This window comes from Eucalyptus grandis, chromosome 3 (assembly GCF_016545825.1).
Source record: "Eucalyptus grandis isolate ANBG69807.140 chromosome 3, ASM1654582v1, whole genome shotgun sequence".
NCBI lineage: Eukaryota > Viridiplantae > Streptophyta > Magnoliopsida > Myrtales > Myrtaceae > Eucalyptus > Eucalyptus grandis.
This window is the reverse complement of record NC_052614.1, coordinates 52,166,790-52,190,829: the sequence shown is the minus strand read 5'-3', so window position 1 is coordinate 52,190,829 and position 24,040 is coordinate 52,166,790. Positions and strand designations below refer to the sequence as shown.

General features: G+C 40.9%; 4 protein-coding genes across 4 annotated transcripts; 3 read left to right on the top strand and 1 right to left on the bottom strand.

The window, feature by feature from the left end:
- LOC104437687 (uncharacterized RNA-binding protein C17H9.04c) lies at nucleotides 1–1,508 on the top strand. Its single transcript, XM_010050684.3, has 4 exons — nucleotides 1–153; nucleotides 319–734; nucleotides 964–1,082; nucleotides 1,196–1,508. Exons 2-3 carry the CDS (start codon nucleotides 331–333, stop codon nucleotides 1,064–1,066), a joined length of 507 nt encoding a protein of 168 aa, XP_010048986.1. The 5' UTR covers nucleotides 1–153; nucleotides 319–330; the 3' UTR covers nucleotides 1,067–1,082; nucleotides 1,196–1,508.
- Nucleotides 1,509–5,961: 4,453 nt separating this feature from the next.
- LOC104437686 lies at nucleotides 5,962–8,313 on the bottom strand. The gene is made up of 3 exons (XM_010050683.3): nucleotides 8,091–8,313; nucleotides 6,854–7,085; nucleotides 5,962–6,415 (listed from the first exon to the last, which is right to left on the bottom strand). Exons 1-3 carry the CDS (start codon nucleotides 8,177–8,179, stop codon nucleotides 6,119–6,121), a joined length of 618 nt encoding a protein of 205 aa, XP_010048985.2. The 5' UTR covers nucleotides 8,180–8,313; the 3' UTR covers nucleotides 5,962–6,118.
- Nucleotides 8,314–11,982: 3,669 nt separating this feature from the next.
- LOC104437685 (protein OVEREXPRESSOR OF CATIONIC PEROXIDASE 3) lies at nucleotides 11,983–15,125 on the top strand. The gene is made up of 4 exons (XM_010050682.3): nucleotides 11,983–12,277; nucleotides 12,825–13,181; nucleotides 13,457–13,783; nucleotides 14,846–15,125. Exons 1-4 carry the CDS (start codon nucleotides 12,059–12,061, stop codon nucleotides 14,987–14,989), a joined length of 1,047 nt encoding a protein of 348 aa, XP_010048984.3. The 5' UTR covers nucleotides 11,983–12,058; the 3' UTR covers nucleotides 14,990–15,125.
- A 5,178-nt stretch (nucleotides 15,126–20,303) lies between these two features.
- On the top strand, nucleotides 20,304–22,853 carry LOC104437684 (transcription factor HY5). Its single transcript, XM_010050680.3, has 4 exons — nucleotides 20,304–20,548; nucleotides 20,813–20,996; nucleotides 21,095–21,251; nucleotides 22,397–22,853. Exons 1-4 carry the CDS (start codon nucleotides 20,452–20,454, stop codon nucleotides 22,463–22,465), a joined length of 507 nt encoding a protein of 168 aa, XP_010048982.1. The 5' UTR covers nucleotides 20,304–20,451; the 3' UTR covers nucleotides 22,466–22,853.
- The last annotated feature ends 1,187 nt before the right edge of the window (nucleotides 22,854–24,040 follow it).

Sequence of the window (24,040 nt, the reverse complement as noted above, 5' to 3'; positions counted from 1 at the left end):
CTCTCTCTCTCTCTCTCTCTGAGTGTGCTTGGTGGTGTTCCCGAGGTGACCCCAACGAGCATATAAACCCACCCCAAACTCTCATATCCATCACCAATGATAAGTTGTGCTCCGCACAAATCTGTCTTCACTTGACTCCTTTTCTTTCCCAAGGTGAGTTCTGAGGCCACAATGTCATGTGGGTCATCATTAATTCACTCAAAGATTGTCACCTATGATCTTGCTTTCATAAGTCACTAGCTCCAACTTTAATTATGTCAAGCAGTAGAAGCAAGGTTCTTTCATGCAAAAACCCATCCTTGAGCTTTTGGTATTCAGGTGTGACTAGAGATGAGCAGGCCGGGAGACTGGAACTGCAGGTCGTGCCAGCACCTCAACTTCCAGAGGCGAGAGTCGTGCCAGAGGTGCGGGGAGCCGAGGGCCAGCGAGAGGGGTGGCGATTCCTATGGGGGCTTCGGCGGGAGGAGCGGCTCGCCGTTCAGGTTCACGGGCCCGGACGTCCGGCCTGGGGACTGGTACTGCAGCGTCGACAACTGTGGGAATCACAACTTCGCCAGCCGCTCGACCTGCTTCAGGTGCGGCGCGCCAAGAGACGAGTCGGATGGCGGCGGCGGCGGCGGGGGCCATCGTTATGAGGGCGAAATGTCTCGACCGCGAGGTTTTGGAGCCAGCGGCAGCAGCGGAGGTGGCAGCAGTCGCTCGGGGTGGAGAGCTGGTGACTGGATTTGCACCAGGTAGGGTTTGATAGCGTCCCGTGAAGCCAACAAAACGGTTGTTCATGAACTATCGTATGCTCCTGTGCATGAAATATCACACTAACAATCTGACATACTCAAAAGTTCACCATGTTTGATTATGCTAGCTAGCTGTTGGAACCTTGTTCCTGCCTTCAACACAAGCGCATGTACTACCTGGAACGTTACAATGAATTTCTTTTCAATTTTTGCACTGTGAAATGCTCAGGTCAGGATGCAATGAGCATAACTTTGCTAGCAGATCAAACTGCTTCAGGTGCAATGCGCCAAGAGATTATTCATCTGGTGGCCGGTCTGATTATTCTTCTTGAGATGTTCCATGATCTGGTAAGTAACAACTAGCCCTCGGACATTATGCAGAAGATGGTTTGTTTTGAGAGCGATATTTAGCCGGTCCAGCGTATTACGAACACACTTCTTGTGTTTTCTTTGATCTTCAGGAAGAGCCTGGAAGAGAATCGAGCAAGAAAATGCAGCCACTGTCTTTTGCATCTCTTTTGCCAAGAAAACATTTTCCATTGGAGTTATTTGGTGGGCTTGAATGACAGATCAAAAGAACATAAAAGAGAGTCTTCTTCTTCTAATTCTACTTCTTCATTTTTCTCCTTTTTTTCTACTGTCCTGTGGTGTTTTTATGGTCTAGTTTGTTCTAGCATAGCATCGTAGCTTGCGGGTTAGCAGTTCTATATCACCTGTTTGAGAGGGTTTTCTATGTTTATTGCAGTACTGTGTGAGAATTTCATTTATTCCCCACCTTGAATTTTCTTTTAACAGTATTTACATTTTTGCCCTATTTAGAAAAGTAATGGTACTTCGAAAACATTGTCGATCTCTCATGGGAAAAATTCTTGTATGGAATCGAACCATATGAGCCCACTCCATCTCCATCATTAAACTATGCGAGCCTCACATGAATTAATGGCTTAAATGAAGTGATTTACAGTCACCGAGTGCATGCAAGACCGAGCGATTACTTATTTCCTCTTCTTTCAGTTACAATCCCTCCGACCCTTTTTTGAGGATATTCTTTCGTTTTAAGTGGTAAAAGATAATCTTGAATAAGAACTGCAAATTCATTAAGTCATGGATCTTTTGGCAACTGCATAAAAAATATTACACATGCCTTTGGGGAAAGAAACTGAGATGAGTGGACCCTGTTCTCTTCAAATCTGCAAAAGCTGGGGCATTAGTCAAAGAAGATAAAGATCATTTGCATTTTCAATATGGCATAAAGAGGAGACTACACGGCGTAATCCAGTCATGATTAAAAACACTATCCGATTACTCTATTCATTTTGTCTCTCGGCTGATCTTAGGCCAGTGATTCCTGGCGTATAGTTTACTAGCTAAATCTGGCAATCTGATGCAATGTGTTCTTGGTCACGTTTGGACTAATTGACAAATTATCATAGTCACGAGACAAGTGTTATACAAACCATTTTTTTTCATAAAAACTTAAATCATTAGGAAACGAGTCAACAGCTTATGTATATATAGCATTTTACTCGGCACTCTCCTCAAGTGTAAGGAGAGATGCGCGAGACACAAAGTGTGGATGTAAACACATCAAACAGACAACCATAGACATAAAAACGGGCAGAATAGTAAGTGTAGCAGACGGAATGCATACAAGACAGGATTCGGAGTCATGATCTATACTCTAACACCTTATTAAACGAAACATTTTTTCTAAAAACTTCAGTAATTAGAAAAAGAACCAACAATGTATATATATGGCATGTTACTCAACAAAGGGCAATGCATGGTATATCTACCATAGTATGCATGGCTTCACATGATTTAACTTCAGAAGGGAATTCAGCTTAAGAACTGCTCTAGTAATTAAGCAGTCGAAAACTCCCAGACAAACAACACAACAGTTGAATGATAAGAAAGTTCAAGTATTTCAAATAGATCTCATGGCAGATTCAACCATTGGAATTGCTTGCTAGTTCACCTTATTCCTGTTATGCATGTATAGAAGGAAAAAGAATCGAATAGCAGATAAATTAACTTCCCACATTCATCTTCCATCATCCTATATTTTCTGTCAGAAGTAAATTGTTAGCTGTAAAAAGTAGGATAAAACTACAGAATACTTCTACCATGATTTCTCAAAATTTGTCAAGGCACATAGTAATATGCTAACATGTCAAAGTTTTGCTTAACCTAGGTTTTAACATTGATTAATGTAAAGAGGGCGCTAAAACAAGAAGATGGATCTGCTTTTAAAGAATAAATTCACATAGGATTCCAGAGCTTTTAAGGGAACAGCTTTTAAAGGTCCCCTCATTGACCTGATGGGTATTTAACTGCAAGATTTACTGGTCAAAAAGGAAGCCCAACACCACCTTCAATCAGTGCCCCTGCTACTACACTCCATTATTTAGCTTTTTGCAAGATTCTTTGTCCTGCTTTAAGCATTTCCTTTATGTTACTTCACTTGCTTTGCTGGTGCTAGTGAAGTACCTTCCCACTGATGAATCAGCCAAACAAAATTAGGATTTATATGACTCAAAAAACAAAAAAAAAAATTATGTCCAAGTTGAAGCAGCTATCATTCAAGGAGTGCCCGTGCTTTCTTCTTTCCTTTCTTTCAAGCCATCAAGTGCCTCTCTCTCTAGTAGACAGATGGAGAGAGAAAAGAGACTCAGTAGTGTTTAAATGAGGAAAATGCAACAGCATCATACTAATTAACATATCTTCCCTGCATTTCATTGATCACATGGTATCAACTACTATATAATGGATTAATAAAATCTTTTCGGACAAAGAATTCAGATATGTGCGATAGCAGATATCTAGATCAATAATAAAGGGCTTAAGGTGTAAAATGCAAAAGAAATGCAACATTCATGATAATTATTAATATTAGGTATTATAAGCATTCTCTTTAAAACCAATTCTCCCTTCGTTTTTTTAGATATGGGAACATCCTAGAGTGGTCTTTAAGAAGACGCAATCATAATTTCCATGTTCCTGACAAATTCTAATCTGAAAAAGACAGAATATCTAATAAAACTCATGCTCAAGAAAGAGCACCATCCTCCTCTTAGATCATAGAATCTGGACCCAACATCCATCTTATCAGACAACTGCAGTGTACCAAGTACAAGAGTTGAAAATGTTAATCAATACTGTGATGGTCAAAGGGTAGCAAAAACAAGATAGCTTTTATCCAATTCAAAGCTTGATAAATTGACTTTATTAACTTTTTAAAGTTCTGCCTTTCGTATTTATTCATAAATTTAGCATAACGCACACTCTCTAAAGTTCTTTACTTTTGTCCCTTTATAAAAAGGAGCCTTTGATGTCTCACACATTTCAACTACAGTTGGCACGCTGCATTATTTCTCATGGGGTAATGCACCACCTAAGTTCTTAGAAAACACACTGCTACAGCCATTTACCTTTTTCTTTTAACTAATCTCCTTCAGATTAACATATTACATTACAATGTGGATACCACTTGTTTAGATAGAGCAAAGTTAAAAAGCGGTACTAATACCCTGCAACTACATGTATTAATTAATCCTTTTTTTTTTTTTTTTTTTTTTTTTGGGGGGGGGGTTAAGACAGATATATGTATGAAAAACTATAGTAGTTCAAAGATGAATGCATCCCCAAGGTACTTTTGGTGATGAATAACATAGTGTGTCCTCATCTTCAATTTCTAAACCTTTCCATAACAACAAAATTAATTTGCTCTTCTTTAATCTATAACTGGCGGCTAGGTGCTAGTGTACGGCAGCAAATTACAAAAGAAGTCCTTGCTGCATTTCAGAGGCTGTTTCTATTTGTGTTCCCAATATTAAGCTGATTTTCTAAAAGAGAATATCAGAAAACTACAAAACCTGAGTATGTTCGATGGTCTCCTATATGTTGTTTAGTCTGAAATTGCTTTTCAGTCCCTGTTTTTTGACCTCAAACAATCAGTGGTTCAAAGAGTTGCGATGTAAGTGCTAACCTTTGGCATCATTTGGGCTCTTTAGCACACTAAATATGATAATCTAATTTGGTCGTTACTTAATCCAAATCATCGGGAGTTCCTAACATAGAATTGCACAGTTTAGAATCCTGAGTCAAAAGCAACGCATTGATAGACCAGGGAAGATATAGAACTTGTCACCTGGGTCCGAAGCTCTGCTAAGCAGAAGAATTTACAAAAAAATAGCAGCATGCCTTCAGAAAGAGCATTTCTATAAGCTTGCCAGTCTCTCGTGCCCCCACTTTGCCTTTTTTCAATTCTTTCTTTCTTTTCTTTTTCTTTCCTGAGACGTAAACTAAACTGGGAATTGTAAAAGTTAAGCGGGCTCTTGATGGTTCACCTACTAAGGTTAAAACCAATTTTATTTTATTTTGTAAGGCTTTAAGAAGCGACATTGAGTTAACACTGCTGCTACTGGCAGATTTTTAGAATTAAACTGATGCTTGAAGGAAACCGAGCATCCAGATTAGATTGGCTGGAACATGTCTATTGCCAAATTCAAATGGGATTATAATGCACACAACGCTACCTTTAAAAGGGCATAAGCATCAAGGACAGACAACTAAGTTCGCAAGGAATGCTTATGCTAATTGTCCTTTTTCTTCTGCAACAGTAGCTTGGTACACCGTATTCATATAAGTTCTTTGGCGGCAGAACACGCGCTTGTGAATCACAGGAGTTCTGCAGCTTTGCAGCACTAATAAACCTCTACCGGACATGTAGGGGTCATTTAGGGACAACAAGTCTTAATGTGCATGTGGCCACCAAGTTAAGCATAAATTGCCTGAAGCAGAGAATAAGGAAGTAGGAAAGAAAAGGAGCCTAAAATGCGCATCACTACCAACTTTGCATAAGAGCTCAGAATTCCCAAGTGGGAAAAGAAAATCGTGTGACCATTGAGGTTGAGAAGGAGGCAGACATGGCATGAAAACTATTAATGAAACTTCAAGGAAAATGTACTTTGCAGCTAAAATTGGGTATAAGCAGTAAAACGTGAGATTTTGAAGATGAATTTTGACAGATGGAAATTACAGTTAGGAGTCACCTTCCCTCAGGTAAAGACATTTTTTTTTTGCTCTTTGTTCTCTGAATCTTAATAAGCAGTAATTGTTGTTTACTTTAGTCTGCTAAATTGTGAGTTCAGCAAAAACCTACTCATTTGTGCGAATGAATCAGAAGTAAGATTGAAGAGAGACTGCCTGGTCATAACAAGCATACATACCCAGCAAGCCATATAAAACTCGCAATTCAATTGACTATAAAAGTTGGACTGAAGATCCATATGTTGATGTGAGACTCTTCAAAAATTTTGACAACAAGAATCCTAAAAAGAAAAGAGTGACATCCTCAACAGAACTGTTGCTTACAATTCATCTCATTTCAGCTTAGATTTTGATGAGCTCTGCAGTGGCTTTGCAATTGTTCGAGCAGGGGCAGGTCTCATGGCCTTCTTCACATCATATTTAATGGATGATAAGGCACAGATCAATGCAAGCAACATCGTCGGATAAACATAGACTGCCTTTGCAGGATCCACATTCACAGGCTTTCCCAAGATGCCCTCCTTGACAAGACCCCAGATTATTAGCAGCGTCCCAAACATGCTCATCCTCCCTGGTTTTAGCAGACCCACAAGTGCTCCTGCCACACAGAAGTAGCTTCCAGCAAGAACCTGGAAGAATCAACAGGTGGTGAAACAAACTACGTCACGAACTCCAAATTAACAAGAAAAGCATGCAAGAAGTTCCGCTGTACGACATATCGGGCACTCTAAGAAACAAGTGACGCTTCAAGCATTCTATCGCAGGTAGAATTGAGACACTTATGAGGAGACGACTGTACTGTAGTATTCACATCAAGCGAAAGAACATGACTGAGAAAAAGTATGGATGCAATAACTGTTGCCTGTAAAGAGTAGACGCTGCAGTTTTCCCTTAATTGGGTCAAATTAAAAAAGAAGCTGTTATCTAAAGAGTGTAAATCATTTACTTCATGATCTCGCACATGCACTGCAGTGTGACAAATGTACAATTTATGTCAGTGTTTAGCTGAAAAAAAGAGCATATGCGACAAGAAGATGAGACGTAGAAAGATCAAATTAAAAAAGAACCTCCAAGCGCTGTAGATCAACTACTGCCGGGGCTTCTTTTGCAGTAGTAAGATTATAGATATCCAGCAAATCATTCCAGCTTGGAACTGCCATGTTCTTTACAAGGCCATTGACAACAGCTCCAGGGTAGAGAAGGGCCTTCACCACAGGAACAGGGATTATCTCACTCGCAATAAGCTGAGATGATGTGACCTGTATGGGGGTCGTACACACACCAGACCTACATGTGATCCTGCATGGTAGTCCCGAACGAGATAAACTGACTTAGAGAAATGCTTCAAAAAGGATCCTTCCACCTTCTTCCGTGTTAGTAACACTATGAACTTTATACATGAATTTGAAAGAAAATAAAGATACCGGCTAGACTTTCCAACTGTATATTAGATCTCAAGCTATAACTGTCCTTTAGTAGAAAATCTGAACTTCACGGAGCAGTTATGATAGTTGAAAATCTAAACTACCATAAGAGCCAAGTAGGCATGGCAGAGAAAAGAACAAGCTGGTGCCACATAACAGTCTAACTACTTTGCATGGGGAAGAATAAACGGGGTGTTATCTGCCAGAATACCAGTCTCCAGGAGCACTTACCGAGTGGTAACCGACAGTTTCAAATGGAAAGACTACCAGCTCCCGGAAAGTAATCAAGAAACAAGGTTTTATTATGTGGGTATTCTCTATTTTTCGATGTCACATGAAGCAAATTTTTCGTCCTGCTCTGTCACGATGCAGTAGAATTGCAGATGGGCAAAGCTATTTCCTTTTTCTTCCCTCCGCACTGGGAAGAAAGACGTCCGCAACCCCAAAGCAGTGAGATCACAGAACTACTCTATGCTCACCACAACCTCCAAGATTCTCATTTCTTCGATCAGAAATCGCCCTTCAACTCTACCGCACTCGAAGAGCAAAAACAACATTGCCCAAGAACAGGCTTCTTCACGAGAACACAGGACTGACAAAACTGAAGTCCCTTCCTTTCCACTCCGAATCCATCCAAGCAAACAAAAAGAGAGACAAAGAGGAGAATTCCCATCATCTCCGATCTCTTCACGCGACAATCAACCGCGCGCCGCTCCCGTTCGGGCGATTCCATGCATAATCGAAACATCGCAGCTAGCTAAATCGCGCCCGGGAAGAAAAAAACAGACAAGGAGGACGCTCGATTCCATTCGCCGGCCGGCGAATCGGGCGGAGCGAAGAGAGAGAGCGCGGGATCCGGGGATCGGAGGATGGGGAGTACCTGAAGAGCGGGATCTGGAGGATGATGAGGAGGAAGTAGAGGCGAGAAGCTATCGGCGGGACCTTGCTCATCCATCCCATCGACGCCATTGACGGGTGACCTCGCGATCTCTGCGTCGCGTCGATGATTTCCGGGCGAGGAATTTCGAACAAGGAAGGAAGAGAGGACGATTCGAGTTCTTGAGCGTGAGCGAGACGGTGGTGTATATCTACGCATTTTAATCGTATTATTATCCATGACATTATTTGATTTTAGAGATGTCATTTGATATTTCCCTTTTTTTTTTAAGATGATTATTTTTATTTTTTTTTGATAAAATGAAATTACTCCAATTTCTCTTTTATGTATGAGTTTCGAGCACAGCTGCAAATGCCCTTCGGTCGCAATTCGCAAGAAAAGCCAAGTTATCCCTATAAAAAATTAGGTGAGGAGGTGCATAATTTGGGGAGAAGGTATGCTTCGAATTGGACCGAACCGAAATCCCAATCAAAGGCTGAATTCGAGTGGAAGAAACATGATAAGTGTTGATTTATTTTCAATTCGTTGAAAGTGATAGTAATTTTTTCAATTCTCAACAATAATCACAAAATTGGTGTGACAATAATGTTGTGATTTTTCTCGTCTCTTGTACTTAGGGAGAGAGATTACGGGTTTAATGTCATGATGACTCATGAGAGCTCAAATGATTGAAGGTTGGACGGTGCAATTTACAGAACATACAAGTTGTTTTGGGGACTTGTATTTTTTTCTCATTAAGATAATGAGATGCCGCTTTATTAGGTTAAGTGAATCAATCAACCGCACATAAAAAATAAAATAAAAATAAAAAAAGTCATGATGAGATTCTTGTTTCTTGGCCAGATGACGCACAAAGAGCATCGATTCCACTTACTGTAACTCGATTTCTGGGCTTTGGATTCATCCAATTTTGAAAAGCTCCCATCAAGGGTAAAAAAAGGACCGGGAAATTTTCACTCAACTAAAGACGCTACGAGAATAAAGTTATCCTTATCCATTAAGGGCCCGTTTGTTTTCGTTTTTTTTTTTTGTTTTTAAATAACTTTTCTGTTTTTGTTCCTGCGAACAAAAAAAGAAAATGCGTTTGTGTGCGTTTTTGTTTCAAAATTATTTTTTTTGTTCAAAACACATCTCGAAACGAAATAAGAAAAAAAAAAAGTTGTTCTTGTTTTAGAAATAGATTTTAGAAACACATTTCTTTTCTTTTTTTCTTCTTCTTCTTTTCTTCTTCTTTTTTTCTTTCTTTTTTCTTTGGCGGCCGTCGGGGCCGCGACACCGCCGAGGGGCGGCGTACTCGCCGGAGCGTCGCGGCCACCGCCAAGTCGGCTCTGGCGGTGGCCGGTGGCCGAGCCTCGCCGCCGCCGGGCGAGGTCGGGCTAGGCGAGCTCGATCTCGCCCAGATCCGCGAGGTGAGCTCGCCCAGCGGCCAAGGGTGGCTCGGCTTAGGGCCACCGCTAGGTCGGCGTCGTCTGGCCGTGGCCGCGGCGGGAGCCTCGGGGGCCGACGAGCCTCGCCGTGGCCGGGCGAGGCCGCCGGGCCCCTCGTCGGCCGTCGATCTGGCCATGGCCGAGGCTAGCGACCTACCAAAAGAAAAAAAAAAGAAAAAGGAAAAGAAATAAGAAAATAAGAAAGAAAATAGAAAATATTTAAAAATAAAAGAAATAAAAAAATTATACAAATTTACCAAACGCATTTTTTTATTCAAAAATTGTTCCAGGAACATAAACGCTTTTTTTTTTCTATTTCGTTCCTAGAACAATTTTTAAACGAAATGTTACAAACGCGCTCTAAAGGGCCGACTGGATTGGTGGCATACGAGCAAAACCCCCTCATTTTCTCTGTGGTATTCTTAAATTTGATCATTTACTTGTGAAATGATCGTGTATTTTTCGATTGAATGAAAGATTTCATAGTAAACTTTGAACGGGCTTCCAAAGAGTAAAACAAATGGTTGCTGAACCGGTTATGTCCGAGATAAACATTAGCAATTCTTGCAGAGAGAAGGGGGACCTTCATGTCCCGAGCAACCAAAGTTGGCAGATGCCTCCGGGCGCATCGGTTCGCTCGTCGGCAACCTCATTCGCCTCCCCGGAAAACAGCTTTTGATCTCATGCATTTCCTCAAACTGGCTTCAAAGCATCCTGCAATTCTGGAAGGGCAGGCATTCCGTTCAGATGGACTTGGAAGAAATTTCGCCAAACCACCCCATCCACCACATCTGCATCTGATTCATCTTGCAAACGAGCTCTCCTCTTAAAAGCCCAGAGTTCAGCTTCCAAAGCTAGAATGGACATCAAAACGGGCTGAGAAGCCACGAAATCCCGTTTCCCTGTTTTTTCTCTAGCGAAGTTCTTTTTTCTTACTTTGCAAAGAAACGACAAAGAGAAGGCCTCCTTGATGCATTGGTAATAATTTTTCTTAACGAGTAAAAAGGTGAGAAAGGGCGACCAAACACTTCCTATTACCTCCGTTTTTTTATGATACATTAATCAGTTGTTTTTTTGCCGGTATCATTATGTGTTAATTAAGATAAGTAAAAGTAACCAAAAAATTAAGAGATAATAACACAAATGATCCTTAAATTTTAGTCTAATATGCAATGAGATCCTTAAACATCCTAATGTGCAGTGTGTTAATTTTTTCAACTTGGTTTATTGACTTTTACTACATGTTCAATCTAGTCCATAAATTATATAAAAATGGTCAATTTGTCCTTCCATTAATTTAAAGTCTAGAATGATATTGAACATTTTCATATGGTTTTAGTTATTAAATTTAACATGCATCAAAAGTTCAAATATCATATTGAACGAATTAAAAATTTATAAACCACATTGTACGGGCTAAATTTCAAATATCACATTGAACAAATTTAAAATTCAATGACTATTTGTGTTATTGTCCTAAAAGAAGAACTCTCCTTGAGGCTTAGGGCTCGTGTGATAACTATTTTATTTATGTTCAAGAATTATTTTTCTATTCCAGACTTATTTTTATAATAGAAATCTAATTGGTAAAACTATTTCATTTTTCTATTTCTGAAATAAATTTCTACTCCAAAAATAGTTTGGGAACAAAAATTAGAAATAAAAACTTTTTACTTTTCTCATCTATTTCTGGAACATAAATGAGAAATAAAAAAAATTATCATCATTCGTTCTCGCTACTAGTTGGTTATCCATCCATCACTATCGGCCGCCATTCGCCATCCGTTGCTGTCACTCCCCGTCGTCGCCGCCAATCGTCGGTTGTCACCTACCAACCGTTGCAACAACTGGCCATTGCCACTGCTGCCGATCAACGGTCGTTAGCCACTACCACCATTCACAAATCGTTGATAGTCGGTTGCCAATCACCGTTGGTCACCAGACACTAGTCATCCTCGAAATGGAAAATTTTTGTGTCATTATTAAATAGATATTTTTGCATAAAAACTCATCCAAGAATTAAAAAAAAAAAAATCTATCTTTCTTTCAGAAATTAATTTTTGGTCATAATGGTTATAATTTACGCCCTTAGTGTGCACGTAAGGGCTCTATTGACTCAACCTGACCAAGGACAATTGTCACCCCTTCCGAAAGGCAATTGACTCTAACGATTTCCTCTATCTTTTTTTTTTTTTTTTAAAATAATACATTAGTTTTTTTTTTGGCCAAAATCATTATGAATTAGTCAACACAAGTAAAAAAAATAAAAAATAAAAAATAATAATAATAATAATGTAAACTCCTCACAAAAATTGTCAACAAGGTCGGAACGAGAATCCATGGGCCGTGGCCTGAAAACAAGATGTGGGCCCCCGAAGACTTCCAGTCCAGTCCAGTCCAGTCCAGCCCGACCATCCCATTTCTTCAACAATGGCGTCGTTCTCCTCCCTCTCTGTTTCTCCCTCAAACCCCTGTACAGCGGACCAAAAACCCCTGGCGATAGACAGAGACTCCCGACCCCACATGGCCTTCGCTCCATCCATCAACGCTTCTTGCTCCGCTCGGCTCCGCTCCTGGGTGCCCCAGAAGCGCCTCTTCCTCTGCACTGATCACGAACCCGCCAGCCTGAAGTTCTCTCTTCCCGGGACCCGCCCGTCTCGCTCCTCCTCCGCGCTCGCTCTCGCTCGCCGTCGCAAGCACGACGCTCCCGTCGCGAAGAAGAAGAATAAGGGCAGGAGCAAGGTGAGCTCTGTTTTCTTTCGTTCTCGGTACGTTAAGAAAAATGTTTGGAGCCGAGCTGAGTTGTCGAAGGCGTCGAATTTGAGCTCGGTGTTGCTCTGAAGCTGTTCGGTTCATTCCATGTCGTGTCGTGTCGTGCTGGGTTGGGTTGTGTTGCTTCCTTCAAGTTTTGTCTCTGTTGTGATTGGACCCGGATAGCGAGCTTCGAAGAGGGTGCTCTTTTGCTTGATTAGGCTTGGTGGGGGTTGTTGTAGAGGGCTATTGTCTTCAAATTGCATCTCGGGTAGAGTTCTTTACTGCCGAGGAGTGCTATAATGTGCTGCCATGAGAACCAGATAGGAGAATTTTTGGTTTGAAATGGAGAATCTATGACCATCTTGGCTTGGTGAATTGTTTGCACATGGAAAGTTGATTCCCTTCTTCCAGCTTGGATGTGGATTTTTCAGATTCATTTTTCACGAATAAGAAATGATCAGTATCTCTGTAAACTATTGGTGTGGAAGATGTGAGATTAAATCTTGAAATTTATGATATTTTTCACTCTTTGCAGCAAATTTTGCCCAAAAGTAATGATGAGGAAGAGGAGGATTTGGATGAGGATGCGTTTGAAGCGCTATTCAATCAGCTCAAGCAAGATCTCAAAAATGATGGACTAACATTGGACGACAACGACGACGATATAAGTGAAGAAGACCTTGCTAGGCTCGAGCGTGAGTTGGAGGAGGCCTTAGGTGGTGATGACCTGGAAATGTTTGCTGGTCCTTTGGATAACTCAGAAGTTGATGATCATGCTGAAGCGGAAGATGGTGGCGATGATGACGATGATGTTGAGAGCCCAGTTGAACTAAAAAGATGGCAACTTAGAAGATTGGCTGTTGCTCTGAAAGCTGGTCGTCGGAAAACTAGAGTAAGCATTTTCTGTAACTCATGCTCTTCACATAATTGATTAACTATTTATGCTGGCCTATATCGTAGTTGGTGAGACACTGGACTGTGTATTCACTCAGATGTATCAATACAGATGTGGCGTTATGTTATTAATCGCACATATAAGAAGAGGATAGGAAAGGATATTGGAAATTGTGTTCTGACTGGAGCTTTGACCTTCCTTTTACATCATTGGTCGTGATGAGATTCATCCTCCATGTGTGTTTCATCTGTCATGTGGTTTTCCTCTTGCAGATTAAAAGTCTTGCTGCTGAGCTGTGTCTTGATCGATCTATCATTCTTGAACTGCTGCGAGATCCCCCTCCAAATCTTTTATTGATGAGTGCTACATTACCTGACGAACCTGCACAAGTGAGAACAGTCCTTGAAGCTGAAACCGCACCAATCGATGTTGCTCCTCATGAGACAACAGCAGATTCTGCAGACCCTGAACCTGAACCCAAACCCATTGAGAAGGTGCCTCTTCATGTAATGCGGCAAAGGTGGTCAGCGCAGAAGAGATTGAAGAAAGTGCAAGTTGAAACTCTGGAAAGAGTTTACAGAAGAACAAAGCGCCCAACTGTAAGACAAAGTTACATCTTAACAATTTGCAGATTTTGTTTAGTGACAACTCACACTAATTGTTTTCCATATTACTTTCTTTCTTGCCTTTTGTTTGTTTTTCCGTATGGTCAAGATGAGTTGGGGAATAGTAGGATTTTGAACCCAAAATCTATTGGATATTGGAAAGGGTAGAACACTGCTAGGCCAACTTGTTTGGTTAATTAATGTTGATTTGTGCACTACACAGTAACAACAAAAAGATTTTTGACGTTGGTGTTTAGAAACAGGGTTGGAGGGAGGTTCTCATTTCTCTTCCTATCTTTGGTCCACTCCAAATGGCTATTCATTCCCTAAGGAGAGGAATGCCCATTTCTTTTCTCTGTTTTTCGAACAACACATTTTTTACGTGCAAGTGTACCACTTTTTTTTTTGGGGGTCTCTCTCTTGCTTCTTTTTGGACATACTTGATATTTGATATTAAGCCTTTTGGATTATCACATTGTTTTTCTGTCAAAATCAAATATAAATATTGCAATGATTACTCTATTTCATTCCTCTTTCAATTCCATTGGATTCCTTTTCCATTCCATTCTTTCTTCGATTCTGTTTTCATGTAACTCCCTTTCACTGTATCAAGAGCCATTGAATCTAATTTCTTTTGTTAAGAGTCGTAATTGTCGTAAAAGGTGCAGGAGGGTTTCATGAAGGAAATTTTTTTCTTAGTTTGGTCTGGGAATCCTGACGCTGGTGAGAGTAATTTTGCTGCTTCAGTTCATCATATATTTACATGAGAGAGGCAGAATTGCTCCTTTTAGCTTTATACCCCTGGGAGAAAATTAAAAGCAGACGACAATCCACCAACTTTTAGCGATCACTCTTTATGAGGGGTCTTAATTGTTCATGAAGCTTCGAATCTCGGTTATCAGTCTCGATGTTCAATCTGCAAGGTCGACAGCTTTTGACCTTCTCCTTTACAGTTAATCGATATTATGCAGCAACTTTAATTATTTCAGAATTTCAATTCCAAAGTAGAAACTTTTTGACGCAATACTAAAGAAAAGAAAAAAAAAATGGATGCAGAATGCAATGATCAGCAGCATTGTGCAAGTGACCAGCCTACCCCGGAAGAGAATCGTGAAATGGTTTGAAGACAGACGTACTGAAGATGGAGTTCCCAAAGAACGACTTCCTTACGAAAGACCCGTGCCTGAAACTGTTTCTTGAAAATGGATCTGTAAAGCTGTATCAATTTTTTTTTCGTTCTGTGAACTGGTGAACGTTTAGCCATATGTGCAGCACCATTCGTGATATCATAATGATATAACGACCCAGTTGATGCAGTAAATCTCATGCTTCATGATGTTCCTCTGTCTGCAATATGTTGTCTTTCCTTTCATTTTTTCAGCTTGTTCACGTTTCTTTTGGCCAAACTTGCTGAGCTTAATTACCGCACCTAAATCAAAGCTACAGCAAACGTTGTACACGCGGGGTTCAGAACGCTACTTGATCTATGAACAGATGATAACGTTATCCATAACAGGACAGGATATCACGGACATGGATTTTGTAATGATCTTAAGAGGTTAATCGCTATGAATCTTGATAGCTGAAGTTGATACCTTGGCCATTTGATGCAATCCATTGCTTTATTGCTTGGAACACTGAAAAATTCGAACGTGTAACCTTTTGTTGGCACTAGGATCTTCAGCTCTTTTGATCGCTATCTCTGGAACTAGTGAAGATCTCGAACTTGTCCTGCTTTCCCTCTCCAGGAATCATCCGGTCCGCCAAACATTGATAAAAGACCGTTCAAGGGAAAGCGTGATGCATGCATGACACTGCCAAACAAAACTACAAAAGTTCGGCATTTCGACATGGATGTTTTCTGCGTCGAGATGTTCAGACAAACAGGACAAGAAATGAGACACATGCCGGACCAAAGCTCTAATTTGTCAAAGGGCAAGCAACGCATGTCTAATATGAGTTGACCAACCCAGATGGCAGATGCCATCTCATGGCCTCTTTCCAAAGCTTCTTCCTTTCAATTTCTCCAATGCTCCCCTTGTCTATTTATACCTGTTTGCATACGCCGGGCAACATAGGAACCAAAGCCGCTGGAAACTCGGTAATCATTTCGAACAAGCGCGAATGGCAGAAGCTCCGGTCATGGCCACTTTGCAGAGGTCGGCAAAGTCGTTCAGGAGGCAGGGCTCGTCGGGGCTGGTCTGGGACGACAGCCTCCTGTCGGATCAGTTCTATGAAGACGCCAAGAATGATAAGAGCGACCTCAAAGAGCTCAGGCCATGCCAAAGCGCCAAAGCCAAGTTCGTGGGCATGGACTACACCTCCGGACTGGACAATGCCATGCCTCCGGCGACATGCCCGCGGAGTCTGTCCTCTTCGGGTACGAACCCTTCTCAGAGAGCATACACCCGCAGCCTCTCGGGCGTCATCGGCAAACGGTACCTCGTTAAAAAGCTGAAGATGGGAAAGACAACTGATCCGTGAAACGTCAAGATAAAGAGCGGAATGCCGAGGTCACGTCGCACGGTCCTCTCCTCATTCATTTCTTTTCATTCAGCAATGCCTTCTTCTTTCATCAATGTTTCTTTCACCTAGATAAGCAGGCTCGTCCAACAACAGCACGAGCCGTCGTCGCCGTCGTCGTAGTTGCAGAGTCTAGCAAAAATCTTGTTTAGGAGAATACAAAGTTCTTGTGGGGAGATCTCTTGTTACTGCATTGGAGTTGTAACTTGCATTCTGTCTGTTAATACCGGTTATTTGGCAGCGACCTGTTGTCCGGCATCATTGTGAGTTCGTGCTTTTCGTGAACAAGAAGAAAGAACATTCCCCTTTTGTCTATGGATAAAAATAAATAAATAAATAAATAAATATCGCAAATGATTCTTAAATTATGACCCAATTCGCAATATGATCCCTGAATTTTAATTTAATGTATAGTGTCATCCTTGAACTTTTAAATTTGTTCGATGTAGCCTCTAAACTTTTTGTATATGTTCAAACTAGTTCCTAAATTATATAAAAATGTTTGATATTGTCCATAAACTTAAATTAATGGAATAATAATATTTGTTATTTTCATATAGTCGAGGGATTAGCTTAAACATTTCCAAAAGTTCATAAATCATATTAAATAAATTAAAAATGAAGGGATCACATCGCATATTGGCTAAAGTTTGAAAATTATATCAAATAAATTAAAAGTTCGAAGATCATATTGCACATTTAAATAAAATTCAGTGACCATTTATGTTGAAGGAGCATATTAGCCAAGTATGCCAAGTGTTGTCCATGCGCATTAGGTTGAGTCAGTATCGAATAAAGAGTCAAGAATAAGCTTTCAAAAAAAAAAGATATATATATATATGTGTGTGTGTGTGTGTGTATTGGTCCGACATCAGGCTCGTGTTGAATTTAAATTCGAGCTTAGACTAAAGTATTATCTTGATCAATTCGTATCGAGCTCAAGTCCATAAGAAAAGCATACCGAGTCGAGCACCTACCATGTCATGTGTTCCAATTGGATCAAATTCCGGCGATTTGATTATTCTATTGTATCTCGACTCGATATTAGATCTAGTTATGACAGCATGCGATGCGAACAGGAGATAAAGGTATGGTCGGGATAAATATGCCCATGCCTTGGAAATGTTAAGGCAACCGTCGTCTTACGATTGCTTTTATTTATACCTAGGACTATAGATAGGACTAGAAAGGGACCATTCAGACCTAAAGGGACTTTAAAAAAGTTTGGGAAAATAACGATCGGCTGGTCAATCCCGTAACTCCTATGGACCACTCTAACAGGTGCATTTTCTTCGACACTTAAAAATCTTCTTTTCATTGGAGCACATTGATTATCAAGAAAATATTGGTTGCACAAGTTGGGCTAGCGTAACAAATCGAAAGGGTCATGAGAACACGACAAGCATCCAAAGTGGGGCGAAATATCGGACCAATTAAATTGAAATGAGCAGACAATTTTCTCCTCTCAATATCAATGGAGAGAACGCATTCTCTCTCCCATGCATTTTCTCGCTCTTCACCCTTTCGATTTGTCGTGCAGGCACAACTTGTCCGGTCAATATTTTCTCTTGATTATCGCATATCATTTGCTAACTATATGAGTAAATGAAAACTGCATCTTATACACAACAACCAGGGGGAGAAAAAGGTGGAGATCAGCCATTTTGGGATTTTAGGATTTTACCCATTTTAGATAAAATTGCCCATCCAGTCCAAAAAATAAAAAGATCAAATTTTCTTGGGAAAATTCCAAATAAAGATCGAAGTGAATCTATTTTTTCAAATAAGGACCCAAAAAGTAAATTTTGTGTCAAATAAAAACCCGAAGTAGACTCATTATTTTCAAATAATGACCCGAAATCAATTTTTGTGTCAAATAAGGACATGAAGTGATCAAGTTAATCTCTATTGAGGACCTTAGCTCACCGGTAGACATTTTACGGTGATTAAAATAGGGGCAATTTTGTCAAAAATTTGTGATTGAAAAAAAAAAGAAAATTATATATTAATTAAGTTTAGGTTATTCATTTAGATATTTACGACTCGATTCTCGTCGCTCCTTTCCTTGCTCGGCGCGGAGAATTTGGATCTCCACAAAAAAAAAGCATCTAGTTTTCTTCTTGTTTTTAAATTTGTGTCTCAACCTACGGCAGAGAATTTGGGTCTTCGAATTTGTGGATGATGGGTACAAGAAATGAGGAGACCATAGAAAATCTAGGGTTTTTTTTTTTTTTGTTTCTATTTAAGATTTGTTAATTTTCCCTAGATTTTTTTGGACAAAATTGTGGTCATTGGAAATGTTGCAAGCCAAATATTTGGTTGACCAGCAAGCTCAAGTCTCTATTTGGAATTGATTCAACCACTTTATGTCTTTATTTGAGACAATGGGCCTACGTTAGGTCTTTACCTTACACAAAATTAATTTCAGATCATTATTTGAGAAAATTGATCCACTTTGAATCCTTATTTAAAATTTTCCCAATTTTCTTTACTCTAGTTGCAGAAAAAAGCCAACCAAAAATGATTTGGCTGACCGGCAAGTTCAAACTCTCATTTGAAATTAACTTGATCACTTCATGATTTATCACAAGCCTTGTTTTAAAAAAATGATTATGTTTCAGACTCTTATTTAAAAAAAATTCTCAATAATTGTCAAGATAAACTATTTGGAAGAAATGTTTTGGGGGCATGTTCGGAAAACATTCCCTCATTGAAAAGAGATTTACGCGACTAATCTTGAAATTTGAAATACAATAACTTATCAATATTAAATATCGGAGATGTGGACCTCGTCTTGTATGGAAGTTAATACAAGAACTTACATCATCTATCAATCAAATCATAGAGATCAGCAATCAAATCAAGCTCATCATAAGTTGTGACGAAAAATTTAGAGAGCACATACCATCAGATTAGAAGAAATTTTACGTATGTCCTCAATTACACGGTACGAGGCCCAAGAATTTGGCATCGGCAGATTTGAAATTGGAAAAGAGAGAGAGAGTATGTCCACACTCCACGACACACTGGGGCTTTAATTGCTATTCCAACTTGTCAAGCCAATACAAGTTGGAATTTAAGAATGTTTTTGCATTTCATTAAAAGTCCTTCCAATCCTAGTCACCTTTTTTTTTTTTTTTTTGTGTATAGTGACATTATTCGGATTCCTATTAATTATCATCACGAATTTCTTTTTCGCGTGATTAAATACAAAAAAGAAAAATAGACGTAGATGTTTCAAAAACGATATGATAATTACTAAGTGGAGTTGAGTTTCTAGAGCATCGTGTTGTAAACCATTCAAACTCCACTAAGTTAAAATTTCCAGATACGAACAAGATTCAACTAATCCGATCAACTTGGCCCTGAAATACTCTCATTCCCGTGTAGCATTACAAGATTGCTTTATATTGTATTTTTCATTTGTAACAATTCATCTTTCTATATAAAGAGAAAACATAAAATCACTCAAATTATCTTTATTTTTATAATTTATGTCCGATCTTGAACTTAACTTGAAATTAGCTTGAAACCCATATTTCGATAGTTCAATTAAACCCGAGCCTGAATTTCAAACTCGAAAGTCGTAGATCGATCGGGTTTAATGGATAGTCGAAGTCATTCGTAAGTTCATGAACTAGTCGGCAATTGACAAATTCATCTCCCAAAAAAGCGTGCGAAATTCAGGAGCCTCAAATTCCGGAAATGGAAGGAACACGCGACCTCCCTTCCGATGTCGGAACGGACCCCAATATCTCCCCCCACCTCGCTCCATCCTCTCCGTCCAATCCCACCTCCGGATCGACGGCCCGCGCGCGCCCACGATGCCCGCGCCCCGTCCTTTGATTTAGCCAGCCCCTCATGGCCAGCATCCGTCCACGACGCCAGCCCCGGAGCCGCTCGATCGGCACGCCGATCCGACGGCCCCCGCGGGCGCTATGATTAAGTACCCCCGGTTTACTCGCCGTAACATTAATATCTCCCCCTCGTTATCCATTTGAATAATCACCGAAAAGAATAGAGAAATAATATTAAATATTTCTCTCTCTCTCTCTCTCTGCAACTCGCTCTGTGAAATTCGCAGTGGATAGAAGAAGAAAGAGGAAGAAGAAGAAGAAGAAGAAGAAGTGGAAGAAGATATGCAGGAGCAGACGACGAGCTCCATGGCGGCGAGCTCGCTGCCTTCCAGCAGCGAGCGATCTTCGAGCTCGGCTCTTCAAATCGAAGTCAAAGAAGGTGCGAATCCCCCGAACCACCCCACGCGCCCCCGCCCCCACGGAAAGTTAGAACTCCGCCGCGCATTCGATGCGGCGGGGAGCTCTCCGATCTCCCCTCGCGTCGAGAAATGCGGCTCCGCTCGCCCGCGGGGGCATCCCCGCGTTTTCGCCCGACGCGGGCGCGGGAGCCGAGCGTTTCCGCGGAGGTTCGGTTTGGAATTTTAAATCTGATCGATGATTTTTTTTATTTTTTTGGCTGTTCCTTTTCTGGGTGCGAGATTAGGCATGGAGAGCGATGAGGAGATCAGGAGAGTGCCGGAGATGGGAGGGGAGCAGCCGGCCGGGACGTCGGCGGCGGGCCGCGAGGCCGGGTCGGCGGCCGGCGCGGACCGGGCTCAGCCCGCGGGTCAAAGTCAAAGGAAGAGGGGGAGGAGCCCGGCCGACAAGGAGAACAAGAGGCTAAAGAGGTAAAAATTCCACGGCCGTCAGCTCTCCCGTGGCGTGTTTTTCCTTTTGACGATTGATGACGGTGGTCAAATGTCGGACGTTGTCCTTTGCGCCCCAGGTTGCTGAGGAACAGAGTGTCGGCGCAGCAGGCGAGGGAGAGGAAGAAGGCGTACCTGAGCGACCTGGAGGTGAGAGTGAAGGAGCTGGAGACGAAGAACTCGGAGCTGGAGGAGAAGCTGTCCACGTTGCAGAACGAGAATCAGATGCTCAGACACGTAAGTCCCGAATGCCCCCCGAATCCCACGCACGCGCACGCACCCATTCGAATTCTCGCGTCGTTTTCGATTTGGAATGATCGCCATATCATCATGCTTCTTCTTCTCCCTTCATCGAGTGCTCTCTAGTCGTGCGCAACGTGCGTTTGGAAGGTGGGGAGAAAAAGAATTGATTTTTAAAGAGCTGCCGTCATTATAAGTTATACTATAGTCTATATTATAATAATTACAGCGCTGGAGGGTCTCTGTTTGATTCCTAAATCTGGTCGGGTAATCGATGTGCTGGGGAGAACGGGGAATGCGTGAAGAAAGGAGAGGTGGGTCGCGAGGTGTGATGTTAATAGCGATAAATCGCGATCTTGTAGACGTACTTAGCTGATTATCTTTCTCGAAAAGCCATCGGATTCATGTCTTCGTGCCGAAATTCAATACGAATGAACTGTTATCTGTTAGTCTTCATCTGGGTTTTCCGTCCTTTTTCCTCACGCCAGAAGTTCAGTCTACCGTCTTCGGGGATTTCCGGCGATCCCACCTTTCGAGAGAGTTCGAGTTTCTCATCGGTCGATATGGTATCGGTGATGCGTAGCTGAACAAAAGCGTGAACATCACGCAATGATGGAGTATGATTGAATTCGGGGGCGGTCACCCCCACCGAGATAATTAGAGATGCTACATATCATTTTCCGGTATAGATTGAATAGGGCTGCTATGGGGTCGCTAGTGGGGTATGGGATGCTCTTGATGGGCTTCGGTCGGGGTCCCCGTTCCTGGCTGGCGATACGTTGGTTGACGCTTGTTTTGTTTTTTCTTGGAAGTTAAACATCGGCATATGCGAGTTGTCACGTGGTACTTCAGATAGGACGACGCGATTTCCCCTGAAATCTGGGTACCTCGAAACGGAGGACATATGTCAATGCTCGGTGTCCATGTGTGCTGCATTTAATCCTCCTGAAGGGTCATTTCTTCGTCCTCCTTTCGATGTTGCCCTTCGATTTTAGGACCAGAAGTGGCACGTTTGTGTGCAAAATGAAAGGTTATTATCGTACCTAAAACCAGTGAACGCGATACGTGACATGCGATGCATACCCGGAAGCCTAAATGGTTTCATCGCGAGTCTCCTGACATCCGAATTGTGAATGGTGCAGATACTGAAGAACACCACGGCGGGGAGGAGAGGAGGAAGCAGCGGCTCCAACGCGGACGGGTCCTTGTGAAAGAAATTACCCCCAATCGGAAGCTACAGCCATTACAACTGGCCCATACAGAGGATGAGGATGAAGATCTGCGCTCCTTTCCGGTTCCCTTTGTTCTTTTTTTTGGGCCCATTTTTAGATTGGACAACCTTGCCATCATTTTAGGGGGGTAGGAGTGTGGCGAAGTCCGGTCTGCGATGCTCCCTGGTCTTTCGAAGATTCACGGAAGGGTAGAGTAAGAGCATGTGCTTTGTTTTCACTTTCCAGTGGGAAAGGCATGATGATGGCCTTAGGTCGAAAGCTTGGTCGATGTGAAAATAGCAGAATCCTAAATTATCATGTGGGATTGTGGTCGTACAAGGAGTGTTGCTACGAATTCATAGATCCGACACTAACCGTTCGCACAACATGACTATGGGCCAGTGTTGTCTTAACAGTGAATTCAGCGAGAAACAAGATCATGGAAAGAAACTGGTTGAGCTAGAACAGAAAGTTGAGGTGAGAACAGAAATTTGACTTACGGGATACGGACCTTTGGTGACTCGAGGAAAATAATTGATTTAAAAATTATTTTTCTAATAATAATCGTTTATTATGGTTATAAAAGTTAACTAATAATTTTTTTATTATCTATAAAATTGGTTAGACATAAATTACAATCAATATTTATCACGGAATAATTATTTCAAGTGATACAGACAATTATAATTAAGGAAAATGTTATCTAAATTATTTATTTTTACGAAACAAATGGGGGTTAATTTAAATCGCATTTCACGTCTAACCATTGGAGAATTTGACATATAAGGTAAAGACATCTTCAGATTTCTCCCTTTCGCTCAATGGATGATTCTGGGCCTACGTACTAGGAAATTAGTGATTTTGCACTTGTGAACTGTGCGCAGCTAGATTTTAAGAAAATTATCAAAAACATCTTAGAACATATTATGTTTTTACCATTTACGTTGTAAACCTTTTGATAATTTGTCAATCAGTTTTTTTAGTCAATTTGGACCAAAAATGGCTAAAGTGATGGTTTAATTAGTGTCGGTTGTTACAACAGGCATGACAATAGTTAATGTACATAATTATTAGAAATTTTGCAAAATTTCTAATTGTTATTATTTTCTCTCTCTCTCTCTTTCCAACTCTGACCTGGCAACCTTCACCTTGGTTTGGGCAATGGTTGTAGAGAGGCAAGGGCGTTGGGCCTTGACCAAATTTAGGTAAGGGCTGTCTTGTGACCCTCTACAGTCTACAGTCCTCATCCAAACCAAACAAAGGCTGAGGCCCGCTTCTGAGGACCCCCACCTAAACCTAGGAGGGTTGTTGGCTTAGGGAAGAAAAAAGAAGAAGAAAAAAAAGAGAAAAATTATTAACGTCAATAATTTTCAGCCAAAATATGTCAAAATGAGTAAATTGACAAATTGTCTAAAATATTTGAATTTACATTGATATAATTTAAAGATTTATTATTAAATTGGCAAATCATCAAAATGTTTATAACTCAATTAATCAAATAAAAAATTTTAAGATTGAGAGTACATTTGCTTCAATTTTGATGTTGAAAGTCGAAACTATGTAGGAAATGCAAAT

What these genes read in the sequence shown, in the direction of transcription:
- LOC104437687 (XM_010050684.3), top strand. Translation starts at nt 331, where the DNA reads ATGAGCAGGCCGGGAGACTGGAACTGCAGGTCGTGCCAGCACCTCAAC. An exon ending in GGTGACTGGATTTGCACCAG is followed by an intron (nt 735 to 963) that starts GTAGGGTTTGAT and finishes TGAAATGCTCAG; the next exon opens with GTCAGGATGCAATGAGCATA.
- LOC104437686 (XM_010050683.3), bottom strand. Translation starts at nt 8,179, where the DNA reads ATGGCGTCGATGGGATGGATGAGCAAGGTCCCGCCGATAGCTTCTCGC. An exon ending in CTCCAGATCCCGCTCTTCAG is followed by an intron (nt 7,086 to 8,090) that starts GTACTCCCCATC and finishes ACTACCATGCAG; the next exon opens with GATCACATGTAGGTCTGGTG. An exon ending in TTGATCTACAGCGCTTGGAG is followed by an intron (nt 6,416 to 6,853) that starts GTTCTTTTTTAA and finishes TGATTCTTCCAG; the next exon opens with GTTCTTGCTGGAAGCTACTT.
- LOC104437685 (XM_010050682.3), top strand. Translation starts at nt 12,059, where the DNA reads ATGGCCTTCGCTCCATCCATCAACGCTTCTTGCTCCGCTCGGCTCCGC. An exon ending in AGAATAAGGGCAGGAGCAAG is followed by an intron (nt 12,278 to 12,824) that starts GTGAGCTCTGTT and finishes CACTCTTTGCAG; the next exon opens with CAAATTTTGCCCAAAAGTAA. An exon ending in GAAGAACAAAGCGCCCAACT is followed by an intron (nt 13,784 to 14,845) that starts GTAAGACAAAGT and finishes AAATGGATGCAG; the next exon opens with AATGCAATGATCAGCAGCAT.
- LOC104437684 (XM_010050680.3), top strand. Translation starts at nt 20,452, where the DNA reads ATGCAGGAGCAGACGACGAGCTCCATGGCGGCGAGCTCGCTGCCTTCC. An exon ending in TCAAATCGAAGTCAAAGAAG is followed by an intron (nt 20,549 to 20,812) that starts GTGCGAATCCCC and finishes GTGCGAGATTAG; the next exon opens with GCATGGAGAGCGATGAGGAG. An exon ending in AGAATCAGATGCTCAGACAC is followed by an intron (nt 21,252 to 22,396) that starts GTAAGTCCCGAA and finishes TGAATGGTGCAG; the next exon opens with ATACTGAAGAACACCACGGC.